Source organism: Heteronotia binoei, chromosome 12 (genome assembly GCF_032191835.1).
Source record: "Heteronotia binoei isolate CCM8104 ecotype False Entrance Well chromosome 12, APGP_CSIRO_Hbin_v1, whole genome shotgun sequence".
Classification (NCBI taxonomy): domain Eukaryota; kingdom Metazoa; phylum Chordata; class Lepidosauria; order Squamata; family Gekkonidae; genus Heteronotia; species Heteronotia binoei.
Genome location: NC_083234.1, coordinates 70,738,222 through 70,752,254, shown reverse-complemented (window position 1 = coordinate 70,752,254; position 14,033 = coordinate 70,738,222). Strand labels below are relative to the sequence as shown.

At 48.3% G+C, this 14,033-nt stretch overlaps 1 protein-coding gene across 1 annotated transcript in view; it reads right to left on the bottom strand.

Moving 5' to 3' along the window:
• Positions 1–14,033, bottom strand: part of PRRC2B (proline rich coiled-coil 2B) — a 138,680-nt gene that overhangs the window by 57,201 nt on the left and 67,446 nt on the right. The window contains exons 7-11 of the mRNA XM_060250715.1: positions 11,050–11,291; positions 9,281–9,402; positions 8,855–8,997; positions 5,456–5,546; positions 3,429–3,621 (exon numbers count right to left, since the gene is read on the bottom strand). Coding sequence (XP_060106698.1) covers positions 3,429–3,621; positions 5,456–5,546; positions 8,855–8,997; positions 9,281–9,402; positions 11,050–11,291 — 791 coding nt within the window. The remainder of the gene's footprint in view (positions 1–3,428; positions 3,622–5,455; positions 5,547–8,854; positions 8,998–9,280; positions 9,403–11,049; positions 11,292–14,033) is intronic.

Genomic DNA, 14,033 nt, shown 5'->3' with positions numbered 1-14,033 from the left:
CAAGGTATCTCCGAGACTGCCTCTTCTATATGAGCCCTCCCCCCACCGGGCTCTGGGGTCTGCTACATTGTGATCCCTGGTCCTAAAGACACCCAAATAGCTTCAACGAGGGCCAGGGTTTTTTCAGTCCGGGCCCCTGCCTGGTGGAATAACCTTCCACTGGAAATCCGGGCCCTGCAGAACTTTCTATGTTCCACAAGGCCTGCGAGACGGAGCTCTTCTGCCTGGTTTTTAACTGAGCCAGCAGGCATCCTTTGAAAGTCATCGCTTCCCCTGGATATGATTTTAAGAAAGTAGCAGAGACCTTTCTGTTGGGATTACAAATGGAAAAATTTCCAAAAGAAGATAGAACTTTAATTTGGTACTTGCTCTCAGCTGCTAGGACATTGTATGCGCAGTAGTGGAAGCGAGAAAAAATACCAGAGAAATGGGATTGGATTGCGAAAGTTTTATCGTGGCGCGAGATGGATAAACTAACAAGAATCCTAAGAGATTATGATTTGGAAGTGTTTAAAAGGGAACGGAAGAAATTTACTTTTTCGCTCCATAAGACGCACCTGAGCATAAGACGCACCTAGTTTTTAGAGCTGTTTGTGTGAATTTAGAGGCATTTGTGTGAATTTTTTGCAGTATTCACTCCTTAAGACGCACACACTTTTCCCTCCACTTTTTTGGGGGGGAAAAGTGAGTCTTATGGTGCAAAAAATACTGTAGGTGTTATGTAGAGAAAGAATGGAATGTAAAAAGACATTGGGACAATTTTTTAATAACGATTAAGTATTAGAAAAAGGTAGAATTTAGATTTTTATAGTCAAAGGTACCTTTATAAGTTAACTTTACGTATATAACTTTGGTGGGAGTCTAGTAATGGAGGGAGGGGGGATTAGAAAATATCACATGGGTTAGAGATAGAGACGATATAAATGGATATTGTTACCATATGTTATCAATGAAATTCTTTAAAACGAAAGTCATCACTTCCCCCAGCACCTTATCGCCGTGGTGTTTATGCTGTGTTGTCAGCTATCAATCTGCACGCTGCTGTGTGGTTTGTTGCCAACGTTTGAATTATTGTTTCTGTGCTGCCCCGGATTTGTTAGTCCATGTTTTTATGATGTTTTCATCTTGATATGTGGTTTTATTTTTAAGATGTTGTTTTATTGCTTTAAGCTGCCCTGAGCCCACTTGCGGGATAGGGCAGCATATAAATTAAAAAAATTAAATTAAATTTCTGGCAGGTCTGGGTTCCCTCTTAACCAGGTGTGGCCAAACTTGCTTAACGTAAGAGCCACACAGAATAAGCATCAGATGTCTGAGAGCCACAAGGCATGAACATCAGATGTTTGAGAACTGCAAGAAAGGAAGGAAGGCAAATAGATTGGGGAGGAGAGGTGGAAAGAAAGCAACTTTAAATGCACTGTCCAAGCCACCAGCTGGATTGGCTTGGAGACGTGATTTAAACAAATGTCTTCTCCAAGCCAGCCAACGGGGGGGGGGGGGGGGGGAGCTGCAAGAGCCACGCAATAGGTGTGAAAGAGCCACATGTGGTTCCCGAGCCACGGTTTGGCCACCCCTGCTCTTTATAGTAAGCATACCCCGGAAGCAGGCAGCCTTACCTAAAACAGATTCATGGGCTTGCAAAATAGGGCCTGTTCCTAGGGTTGCCAACTCTGGGTTGGGCAATACCTGGAAAGTTGTTTTTGGGAGGTGGAGCCTGGAGGAGGGATTTGGGGAGCGGTAGGACCCAAATGATGGTATGATGCCATAAAGCCCTGCCTTCGAAACAGCCATTTTCTCCAGCAGAACTGCCTGGAGATCAGTTCTAATTCCAGGAGATCTGGAGGCTGGCAACCCTATTAACGCACTCATGGATCAAATCACACTGTATACAAAAATGAAGATGGTAAAGAGTCCAGCACGGAAAAGGTTTATTAAGATATCCTTTTCTTTTATACTGGGAAATGAGCAGGTGAGTCTATTTTCAGATCTATCTGAATAAGAAATGCAGAGTTATGTATGAGGCAAGTGTTTAATTTGACCTGAATATATTAGCAGTAGTTAATACAACTGGCTAGTGCTTGGTCAGGGTAAGCTTCTACCATTTTTTTTTTTAAAAAGTGTATCTTATTTAATTAAAAATTGTATTTCACTTCTTAGGCGTATTACCGTCCTTGTAAATATCCACCTATCAGTACAGCTGGGAAAGATACAGTCTAGAAAGCGTTGCTATTTCCGGCGCCTTGCTCCTCTTGTACCACATGCCCCAAAAGATATCCAGCTGCTTCAGACAGGCATCGGAAACATTCGACTTGCTTGGAAGCAGGTCTAGAACTCTTTCAGCAGCGGTCGATCAAAACGAGACCCTCTTGAGGGCTGCACTCAAAGTGGTAATAAACAGGTCCCCAAAGACACTTAACTCCACTGGTGGGTATATTCCCCCCACCCTGGGGAATATAAAAGGTACATTCCCTTGGGGCTACCAGAGCTTCAGTGCAGAATTCTTTCCAGGGGTGGAATTCTAGCAGGAACTCCTTTGCATATTAGGCCACACACCCCTGATGTAGCCAATCCTCCAAGAGCTTACAAGGCTCTTCTTACAGGGCCTACTGTAAGCTCTTGAAAGGCTCCACTAAAGCACTCTTATTCGGGTATGAGGGAGGAAGGGAGTAGACCTGAAGAGATGGATTTAGAAATCCTTTGGGATTTAATTACAGCAGCTCAGAGGTACAGAATGTCTCAAGTTCAGGACAAGTTTTACTACTTGCTTCACACATGAAGACGTGTTACACCAGATCAGATTTTATTGTGTAAAACGTGAGGCAGAACGAAATAGGGTTTTGTGTACCGTTTTATCTCACCTTCTTGGAAGGCCAGACCATGAGAAATTAGTATTCCTATTGTCAGATAGAGATAAATATATTAGTTTCCAAAGTGACGAAGTTTGTGGCTACCATTATAGATAAAAAAATGAGTAATGAGATATATTAACTACTCTCCTTTTTACTGCTCTGGGTTGTTTTCTTAGGATGTCATTGGATAAATTTTATTGTTAATTCAGCCTAAATTTTATCATGATTCATATAACTCTATTGTTGTATTGAATGTTTTATTATTGTTATTTTTTATTGTTGTGTCTGGTTGTCAGTTGCTATGGCATTTTGCTGCTAATGCAATAAAGATTGATTGACTGATACCAGATCAGAGCCTCAGCCCATTCAGATCCGTATTGTCTACTCAGACTGGCAGCAGCTCTCCACAGACTTGGGTCTTTCACATCACTTGGTCCTTCTACCTGGAGATGCTGGGGACTGAATCTGGGACCCTTTTCGGCCAAGCAGAGGCTCCACTGAGCCATAGCCCCTCCCCACAATGCCCCTTCTTTTGCCCTCAACAGAGATGAAGAGAAAAACTTGGGAAATGCCGCGTACCTGATAATCCGAAAGGGGAGCCCAGCCGTTCACCTTCCTCGACGGTGGCAGACCTTCTTGTGCCTTCCGGATTGGCCGAGCCAAGCCAGCTGGGTCGCCCCAGTGCTTCCCTTCCTCCAGGGGGTGTTTGGCATCTGCGCTGTCTGCCGAGCTCAGGGAGAGCTGCCGCTGCCTCCGAAGGTCCCAGTTGTTCCTGCCAATTCAGGCATCTTGGATGCTCAGCGGTTCTTGGCATTCATAATGTCAAATTCCCCCCTCCCCGTCAAGACAGATGGTGGCCTGTCGCCAGCGTAGAGGACTGGGAGATCAGAAGGCCGTCACGCCTCACCACCTCAGAGACACTAACCACATGCACATGGATTGGGGTTGCCAGCTCTGAGGTGGAGCTTGTGAAGGGCAGGGACCTCAGTGGGGTATAGCGCCACAGTGTCCATTCTCTGAAAGCAGCCATTTGCTCTGGGGGGGATTAATCTCTGTAGTGCAGAGACGGCTGTAATCTTGGGAGATTTCCAGGCCCTGCCTAGAGGTTGGCAACCCTGGATTGAGTTGCATTTTTTTTTTTTTAGCATGGCCAGGTGACAGCACTTCATTGCGAGGCTGATGGATCTTGCTTTGCCCATCTCGCCAAAGTCACCTTGAGAGGATCGGTACTGCAGTCCCACAAATAAGCAGCCAGGGTGCTCTGACCGGGCCACGCTGCCATCTGTGTTCTGCTCCAACAACACTGGGGTGCTTTCAGGTGCAAGGCAGAATTGGGACCCGCTGTTACAAACAGGAGCCTTGCACCCCCACAAAGTCAACTTGTTACCTTGTTGGTACAAGCCATAATTTTTAGGGTTCCCATTTGCCCCTTGTGGTGGGAGACCTCCGGGTTAGTGTGGCCCTTGTTCACCAGTGCTCACCCGGTGAGCAGGCAGAAATTGAAGCCAATCGGGGGTGTGGGGGGGAGTGTTGTCCTGGGGAGAAAAATTAAAAACAGAAATAAGGTCTCATCTACTTACAGGAAGTTCACACCATAAGAGTCCTTGTCAATTCCTAGAGCTACCAGGAAGTCATAAAGGGTAGCTCTAGGAACTGCACGAAACTCTGTGGTCAGAACTTCCTGTAAGTATATGAGGCCTCATTTTTCTTTTTAATGTTTTAAAAGAGAGCCAGTTTGGTGTAGTGGTTAAGTGTGAGGACTCTTATCTGGGAGAACCGGGTTTGATTCCCCACTCCTCCACTTGCACCTGCTGGAATGGCCTTGGGTCCGCCATAGCTCTGGCAGGGGTTGTCCTTGAAAGGGCAGCTGCTGTGAGAGCCCTCTCCAGCCCCACCCACCTCACAGGGTGTCTGTTGTGGGGGAGGAAGGGAAAGGAGATTGTGAGCCGCTCTGAGACTCTTCGGAGTGGAGGGCGGGATTTAAATCCAATATCTTCATCTTCTTCTTCTTCTCCTGGGATGCTGCCTCTCCTAGCAGTAATTCACTATTTGTTTGTGGGTTCAATGGTGACAGCAAACTGAGACCATCGCTTGCTCTCCTAACCAGGACTAGAAGCCGCACAACATGAAGCAGATTTGCAGTCCTGGTTCAGAGGGCTCAGAACAACCCACAGTTTGCCTATCACAGCAAACTGTGGCTTCTGCTAAAGAGGAAACAACCAGTGGAATCGCACCATGCAAGGAGAATGCATGGCCCAGAGGTGTGGCCAAAGAACCAGCTTGTATGAGCCCGGAGTACACAGTGTATAGGTAGACAGGGCCAGAAAGCAGGGAAGGGGAGAGGGACACAGGCAGCTGGGCAAAGGTCTTTAGACACGACAGCAGGGCCTACAGGGTATACATCTATAGGCTCCGTACCTATAACAGGGAACAAAAATTCCTGACCGCAACACCAGCACACCCAGACAGTAGAAGGGACCAGAATGCTCCTCGCTGCTTCCCTTGGGCATGCAGTTGCTCTGCCCAACAACGTGTCCTGCACAGACTGCATCCCTGGATAGACGTGGAGACCCCGCCCCCTCCCACAACAGACTCACTTCTCTTACCACTTCTGCCTTCCGTCTTTGTGGGTCTCTTCCTCCTCCTCGTCTTCACTGAACTTCAGTTTCTCGGAATAGTCCACTTCATCGTGGATGCCTGCCACAGCAACCAAGGAGAAGGAAGCCGAAAAGAGAAACACACACGGGGGCGGGGGGCAATTAGATCCGGAGGAAACCATTCAAAGAAGGCATGGAATACTGCAAAAGCAGGCTTCAATTTAAGAAAACTATTCCCAAACGGGCCATTTTGATCCAAGGGGATTTTCCCTTTATGACCCTTTGCAGAAGTTCTCATCTCTTTTTTGTCTCCAGGAAATGCATCCAGCAATTTTCTAAAATGAAGACTTCTGCAGCAGCTCTCTGGATGGTTTTCCTCTTCTTGCTTACGTGGATTGATGGAGCTCTCTAGTCTCTGGGCGAATGCACACCCCAAAGCAAGAAAAAGCTATGCTTCAAGCAATCTCTTCTATACTTCTTAGAACTCTGTCTGTCCCCCTGCCTAATCTGCGTTAAACCCTAAGACCTTCTGCATTGGCTGTGGTTTCAGCTCAGAATCTCATGCGCAGAAGAATCAATCCCACTGCAACACACAAGAACCTGGAGATCAAAGTGAAGTGAAGTTGGGGTGTGTGTACGTGTGTTCACAATATAGATGCTACAGACACATACAGGTCTTCCTCACTTGTCCTACGCACTGACAAGAAGGACAAGCAACTGCCCCTTCGCCGTTGCTTCATTTCCATAGAGAGGAGGCCCATAAACACAGCCTGACTGAATGCAACTTGAAAGCATACAGTCTTTGCTTGACAAAACCCAGCTATCTCAGAGCAGATAACCTAACAAACCAGTTTGATACCAAACTAGGACTTCAGGCCAGGGTTTCAGAAGGTAGCTGTGTTGGTCTGCTTGCACATTTAATTCTAAGCTTTCATGGGCATGCATACAAAAACTTATACTCAGAATCAAACTCGGTGGTCTTAAGAGAGCCAGTTTGGTGTAGTGCTTAAGTGCGCGGACTCTTATCTGGGAGAACCGGGTTTGATTCCCCACTCCTCCCCTTGCACCTGCTGGAATGGCCTTGGGTCAGCCATAGCTCTCTTATCTGGGAGAACCGGGTTTGATTCCCCACTCCTCCACTTGCACCTGCTGGAATGGCCTTGGGTCAGCCATAGCTCTCTTATCTGGGAGAACTGGGTTTGATTCCCCACTCCTCCCCTTGCACCTGCTGGAATGGCCTTGGGTCAGCCATAGCTCTCTTATCTGGGAGAACCGGGTTTGATTCCCCACTCCTCCACTTGCACCTGCTGGAATGGCCTTGGGTCAGCCATAGCTCTCTTATCTGGGAGAACCGGGTTTGATCCCCCACTCCTCCCCTTGCACCTGCTGGAATGGCCTTGGGTCAGCCATAGCTCTCACAAGAGTTGTCCTTGAAAGGGCAGCAGCTGCTGTGAGACCCCTCTCAGCCCCACCCACCTCACAGGGTGCTTATTGTGGGGGAGGAAGACAAAGGAGATTATGAGCTGCTCTGAGACTCGGAGTGGAGGGTGGGATATAAATCCAATATCTTCATCTTCTAAAAAGGTGCCACTGGGCTCAAACTTTATTCTATTGCTTCAGACCAGAATGGCTACCTCTGGAATTTATAGTTAGTGTAACAGCTTAAGAAGATGGGCAGGAACCCAAAAGTTCCTGGTTCAGATCTCACAAACTGCCGCAATTTTCTCAGCCCCAATTTCCATTCCTGCCCTCTGTATTAAGTGCATAACACTGTGTTGACTTATTTTACAGGCTTGTCCTAAGGATTATTGCAATCATGCACGTGAAATGCTTTGAATGTGCAGGAAAGCATGACATAAACCCTAATTATTACTGCTTTAAAAAAGATAACTTTATATCCGGCCCTCCCCTGTAAGCAGGCTCAGGGCAGGTATTTCCGCAGTAAAAACAAAACTAAAATATACAATTTGAATCCAGCTTAATACCAACTCGGAATAGGATGGCAGATCGGTTCGTGGCCTCCTGCGTGGGTGCTGGCTAGGTGGCCAATAAGGCATCCGATTCACTGGAAGATGCTGCGCAGATCTCTTTAGCACCAGAGGGCCATTAAGTCGGGCGGTATGAGCACAGGAAGCCAAGGTGATTGGATGTCCACTGCAGAAGAAGGCCTGACAGAATAGCTCTATTGTAATAGATCCTGCAGGGCCCTGATCTCAGTTGGGAGTATGTTCCACCGGAAAAAGTCCTAGGCACTGGTCAAGGCCAGGTGGATGTTTTTCGGGCCAGGAGCTACCCGAAGGTGCTGATCTGCTGAACGCATGGCGCTCTGGGGCACGTATGGGCAGAGACAGTCCTGTAGATGTGTTGGCCTCATAGGGATTTGAAGGGGAGGGACGGTGGCTCAGTGGTAGAGCATCTGCTTGGGAAGCAGAAGGTCCCAGGTTCAATCCCTGGCATCTCCAAAAAAGGGTCCAGGCGAATAGGCGTGAAAAACCTCAGCTTGAGACCCTGGAGAGCCGCTGCCAGTCTGAGAAGACAATACTGACTTTGATGGACTGAGGGTCTGATTCAGTATAAGGCAGCTTCATATGTTCAAGGTTAACCCCACATCATTGAACCTTTAGAAAAACTCGTATTCTAATCCGTTTTAAGCGATCTACAATGTTCCCTCTAAGTTGCAGAGTCTTGTGAAAAAAAAAAATCTACTTTGTGAGCTACTGGTATTAAAGTTGGGAGCTCCTGCATCAATTAGTGTGCTCTGGGGCCACTTTTCCTGAGCTATGTGTGCGCCGTAGGCAGAAAACCTGCGAGCTGGCTCACGCTAACTCAGCTCAGAGGGAACACCGACCAAGAACCAATTTCCGTTTCAGTGCATTTGCCCGGGAATGCCAGTACACTGCAGAGGATTCTGGGACTCGTTCTAGGGAGCAGGCTTCATTGTTGACTTGCACCGTTTGTGAGCAGGCAACGTCACGTAACACAACTCTCCCTAATTTTGCACATGGTGGGGGAAGATCAGTACCGATGGGAGAGTTTCTCCACCACTGCTGGTCTTCTCATAGAGGAAAGTCCAGCGTCGAGGGAGTGGAAGAGGTACGTCTTGTCTTAAAGTTACTAATTCCCCCTGGGATAGATCCAGGTGGGCAGCCGCACTGGTCTGAAGCAGCAGAACAAAGCAAGAGTCAAGTTGTACCTTTAAGACCGACAGAGTTTTATTCAGAACGTAAGCTTTTGTGTGCTAAAAGCACATGAAGTGTGCTTCTAGAACACAAAAGCTTACAATTCTGAATAAAACTCTGTTGGTCTTAAAGGCGCCACTTGACTCTTGCTTAATCCCCCTGGGAGAAACTCTTCTTTCAAAGACCAGCCACTTTGAACAGCCTTTGGCTGATCCACAGAGCACTTTACCTGCCCAGCCTTCGTCTGTGTCGTTGTCAAGAGCATCCAACCCTTTCAGGTTCTCCGCATTGATGATGGTGGGCCGGGGGACCCGCTCCCCTTGCGGCCGGACTGGGCGAGGCAGGCGCGAGAGCCCAAGCCTGTTCTCTTTTCTGCAGAACGAAACGGAAAGACGTTGCTGTGAACACCAACTTGGCAGGGGGTGGCACAGACCCAGACGCCCCCCGCTGTGGCCTCAAGGGAAGGGGCTCTTGTAGAAATGGCAGTCTAAGGCTGCAATGTTTCTCCAAGCCAGTGCAGACTACCTGCAATAGCCTCTGATCCTCCTGCATTTTTAGGCTGCCCTCATTTCTTTTCTGCACCCAGAGTAGCAAATGATGCAGCCGTGCACAAACTACGGTCTTGCTTTATGGCACTCGGTCACAACAGCCTTACCCGTCTTGGTCGCTGGTCTGGTGTTGTCGAAAAGGGACACGGGGTTCCAGGCGAAATTGCGGGAGGGGAAAGGACCCACGATCCATGGGCCCAGGGGTCTCGGAGGGCTGGTTTGAACACATCTGAAAAAGAGAACCAGCGTGCAAACACCTTAGTGCTCCGTTTTCCCTCTCTGCAACTAAAGCCCTAAGTAGCTTGGAACCAGCTACGGTATCTAAAGGCTCCCCCCACACTCCTGCCTGGCCATTATGATCAAGGCTAAGGCCCTCCTAACTATCCCATCAGTCAAAGAAGCCTGTTTGGTGGGCACATGATACAGGGCCTTTTCAGTGGCAGCCCCACGATTGTGGAACAACCTCTCCAGGGAAATGAGCCTAGCCCCCTCATTGTTGATCTTTAGAAAGCAGGCCACGGTGGTTTTATTTAGACCTGCATTTGGTTACATTTAGTAGCAGTCCTCAAAAAATCACTTCTCTAAGCCAAGCCAGCTGGCAACTTGAAGAATGCATTTCAAGTTAAAGTTGCTTTCTTTCCACCTCCCCCTTAATTCCTTCCTTCTCTCAAACAGCTGATATTTATGTCTTGTGGCTCCCAAGCTTCTGATATTTATTCTGTGTGGCTCTTACGTGAAGCAAGTTTGGTCACCCCTGAACGAGAGGATGAATGGAGATTCAAAAATTCCATGTGAACAAAATTAACCCCACCCAGTACTAATGCAAAGTTAAGAGTCCAATGGCACCTTTAAGACCAACAAGATTTTATTCAAGGAGGTGAGCTTTCATGCACACGCCCACATCCTTAGGCAGAATGAAATGGAAACAGAAATATTTTTTTTTTATTTCTGTTTCCATTTCATTCTGTCTGAGGAAGCGGGCGTGCACGCGAAAGCTCACCCCCTTGAATAAAACCTTGTCGGTTGGAAGTCAGGCAGACTTCCTTCGTTGCTGGAGGAACTGCAGTAAGATTCAACCCTTTTGGCATGAGGTAACACAATTTAACAGGATACACAATAGACCCTTTAACCTGAAAACCTACTTTTAAATAGAGGTATATATCCTAAGTTCAATAAACAAAAAGCTGTTAATTTTTAATATCTACTGCTAGTAACTTTAGCAGCTAAATGGATAGACCCCTCCCCACCTACCACTGGTCAACAGCACAACAACATTTGGGAACATTTCATTATGTACAAATTAGCATACAATATCCAGGGCTTCTTTTGTAGCAGGAACTCCTTTGCCTATTAGGCCACACCCCTCTGATGCAGCCAATCCTCCTAGAGTTTACAGGGGTCTTATTCCAGGGCCTACTGTAAACTCTCGGAGGACTGGCTACATCAGGGGTGTGTGCCCTAATAGGCAAAGCAGTTCCTGCTACAAAAGAAGCCCTGACAATATCTCAAATTCACCAGTTGATCAATATGAAAATAACGTGATAGCAGTACGGTATCCACTTTTGAATTATACGGCACAGCATGATATAGTCCCAAAAAATCTGTATGATAAAAGCTTAATCTATTTTTAGATATATTATTCTTACCAAAACAGTAACGTCAAAAGTACCAGATTACCTTTTTTCCTGTATTATTTTGGGGTTTCGATTTTAAAAAAAAATATTTATACCTTTTCTTTTAAAAATCTCTGTTGGTCTTATAGGTGCCCTTGGACTCCAACTCTGTTCTATTGCTTCAGACCAACACGGCTGCCCACCTAGTACTAACTCAATTCTACTATCATTGGGGAGTGGCGAGAGAGCAAGGCGGGACTCACAAAAGCTGGTAGCATGTCATGGTACATTGGCGGCTGGTAGACGTTTGCCATGAACTGCGAAGCCCCTTTGCGGAGAGGCTGAGTCGGGCGAAGAGAGGGCTCCTTAGGGTCGCTGGCGTTCGCTGAGGAGGGGGCTCCGTCTCCTGCACTAGAGGTCTTGCTGCCCGGCTCAGTCAGGGAGGCGGTCAGAGATGTGGCAGAGGTTACGTTCCTCCCACCGCCCTCCCTCCAACTAGTGACATCTGGAAGGGCAAAAGAGGAAGACGCTTCTTAGAACTGCAAACTGGTTTAAGGAAGGGAACGGAATGGAATGGGGGAGGGGGAGAGCGGCTTCAAATTTGTGCATAACCTGAGAGCCTGTCCAATGCATGTTTGTCACTTACACCTATCATCCACCTGGATCTACACCCCGATGAACATAAGAGAAGCCATGTTGGATCAGGCCAATAGCCCATCCAGTCCACCGCTCTGTGTCACACAGTGGCCAAAACACCCAGGTGCCATCAGGAGGTTCACCAGTGGACCCAGGACACCAGAAGCCCTCCCACTGTTGCCCCTCCGAGGCACCAAGAATACAGAGCCCCAAAAAGAGAGTTCCATCTATCCCTTGTGGCTAACAGCCACTGATGGACCTCTGCTTCATATGTTTATCCAATCCCCCCTTGAAGCTGTCTATGCTTGTAGCTGCCACCACCTCCTGTGGCAGTGAATTTTGTGATGGATAAACCCTATGCTTGGCTGGTGGCAACACAGGCCTCAGATGTGATGACAGCCCCCTCTGGAGTTCAGAGAGACAGCTGAGCCCCTCACTGGCCACCCTAGCAGGCTCCTAGGGAAGGAGGAGAGTTGGATTTATACCCTGCCCTTCGCTCAGAGTCTCACAGTGGCTTACAATCTCCTTCCAGTCTTCTCCCCACAACAGAGAGAAACTGCTCTTGAGAGAACAGCCCTCAAGACAACTGTGACTGACCCAAGATCACCCAGCTGGCTGCATGAGGAGTAGCAGGGAATCAAACCCAGTTCTCCACATTAGAGTCTGCCACTTAAGATGAAGGAGAAAAGTTGGGTTTTGTACCCTGCTTTTCACTACCCAAAGGAGTCTCAGAGTGGCTTACAATCTCCTTCCCTTCCTCTTCCCACAACAGACACCCTGTGAGGTAGGTGGGGCTGAGAGAACTGTGACTGACCCAAGGTCACCCCAGCTGGCTGCATGTGGAGAAGTGGGGAATCAAACCCAGTTCTCCGTGATTAGAGTTTGCCGCTCTTAACCACTACGCCAAACTGGAACCTGGCTGGACACCCATCCATGATTCGATATTTGGCCACCTGCTACCCCTCCATCGACCTTGCAGGGCTGTTGTGAAGGCAACAAGATGGGACAACCTCACAAATGCTGCCCAAGCCTTCTGGGAAGAGAGGAGGACAAAACCTGGAGAGGGAGCTGACGGTGACCACTCTTGCCTACTAGGATCAAGCTGTTCCCAGCTCAGCTGCCTGACATCCTTCAAAGGGGAGATGGCTGGGACAGAGCCTGGGGCCGTCTGCAGGCGAAGCAAGGGCTCTCATGCTGAGGTGATGTCAATGTGAAGGGTCACAAGTATTTACTCAGGTTTGCCACTTGGGCCAGTCTGGTGCACTGGTTAAGTGCATGGACTCTTATCTGGGAGAACCGGCTTTGGTTCCCCACTCCTCCACTTGCAGCTGCTGGAATGGCCTTGGGTCAGCCATAGCTCTCGCGGGAGTTGTCCTTGAAAGGGCAGCTGCTGTGAGAGCTCTCTCAGCCCCACCTACCTCACAGGAGGTCTGTTGTGAGGGAGGAAGATAAAAGAGATTGTGAGCTGCTCTGAGACTCCGATTCAAGACACGGGCAGGGTATAAATCTGCAGTCTTCTTCTTCAAATGGCAGGACAAAGGTTAAATAGGAACATACGAAGCTGCCTCACACCGACTCCATATTGTCTCCTCAGACCGGCAGCAGTTCTTCCAGAGTCTCAGTCGGAGCTCTTTCAGATCACCTGCAAACTGATCCTTTTACCTGGAGATGCCGGGGACTGAACTCGCATAGGCCCTCCTGCGTTCCAAGTAGATGCTCTACAACTGAGCCGAGCAGATGCTCTACAACTGAGCTCTATTCCTCAGCTCAGTGGCCAAGTGCCTAGCCAATCTTCAGGGGAATCTTCCTTGCCCTGAGCAACTCTGGATCTTAAAACATTTGATAAATGCCCAGTACTTCTAGGCCTCCTGCCTTCATACACAGTTAACCCACTAACGACTCCCTCCCAGCCAATGCCCTGCTCTCCTCTCTCTCTTCCTGCCTGGCTGCTGCATCTCACAGGGCCAGGAGAGATCTCCCCGTCGCCTAGCAAGGGGCCCAGCCCTGCTGCTCTAACACCACTCCCTGGGGCAGGTGAGCCATGGCTGTCGTCATGGCAGTTGGTTCCCGCAGGACTGGTGCCTCTCCTTTGTCGCCCTCCCCCTCTCCCATGGCTCATCACGCACCACAATAAACAACAAACTCAAACTGATGTTTGGAAGCCATCCTATTTCCAGAGAAAGCTGCGAGAAACCAAGCAGGGCTCTATGCTCAGCTTAATCTCGGCATCCCAAGAACCCCCACAGCTCTGCCAAGGGGACGCAGGTCTATCATCTGGGCACCGTTCAGCGCAAATGCCTGGCAATGGCGAAGTTACAAACACAAGCACAACCCAAAGGTTATAGTGACAAATAACTAATATTTGTATAAAGCAGGGGTGGCCAAACTGTGGCTCGGGAGCCGCACGTGGCTCTTTCACATATATCGTGTGGCTCTTGAGGCCCCACCACCGAAGAGGCATTTGTCTCTTAGAGAATGCATTTAAATTTAAAGTTGCTTTCTTTCCACTTCTCCCTCCTATTTTGAGCTCTCAAACATCACAGAATCATAGATTTGGAAGGGACCTCTAGTCCAAGGGTCATCTGATGTTCATATCTTGTGGCTCTCAAAC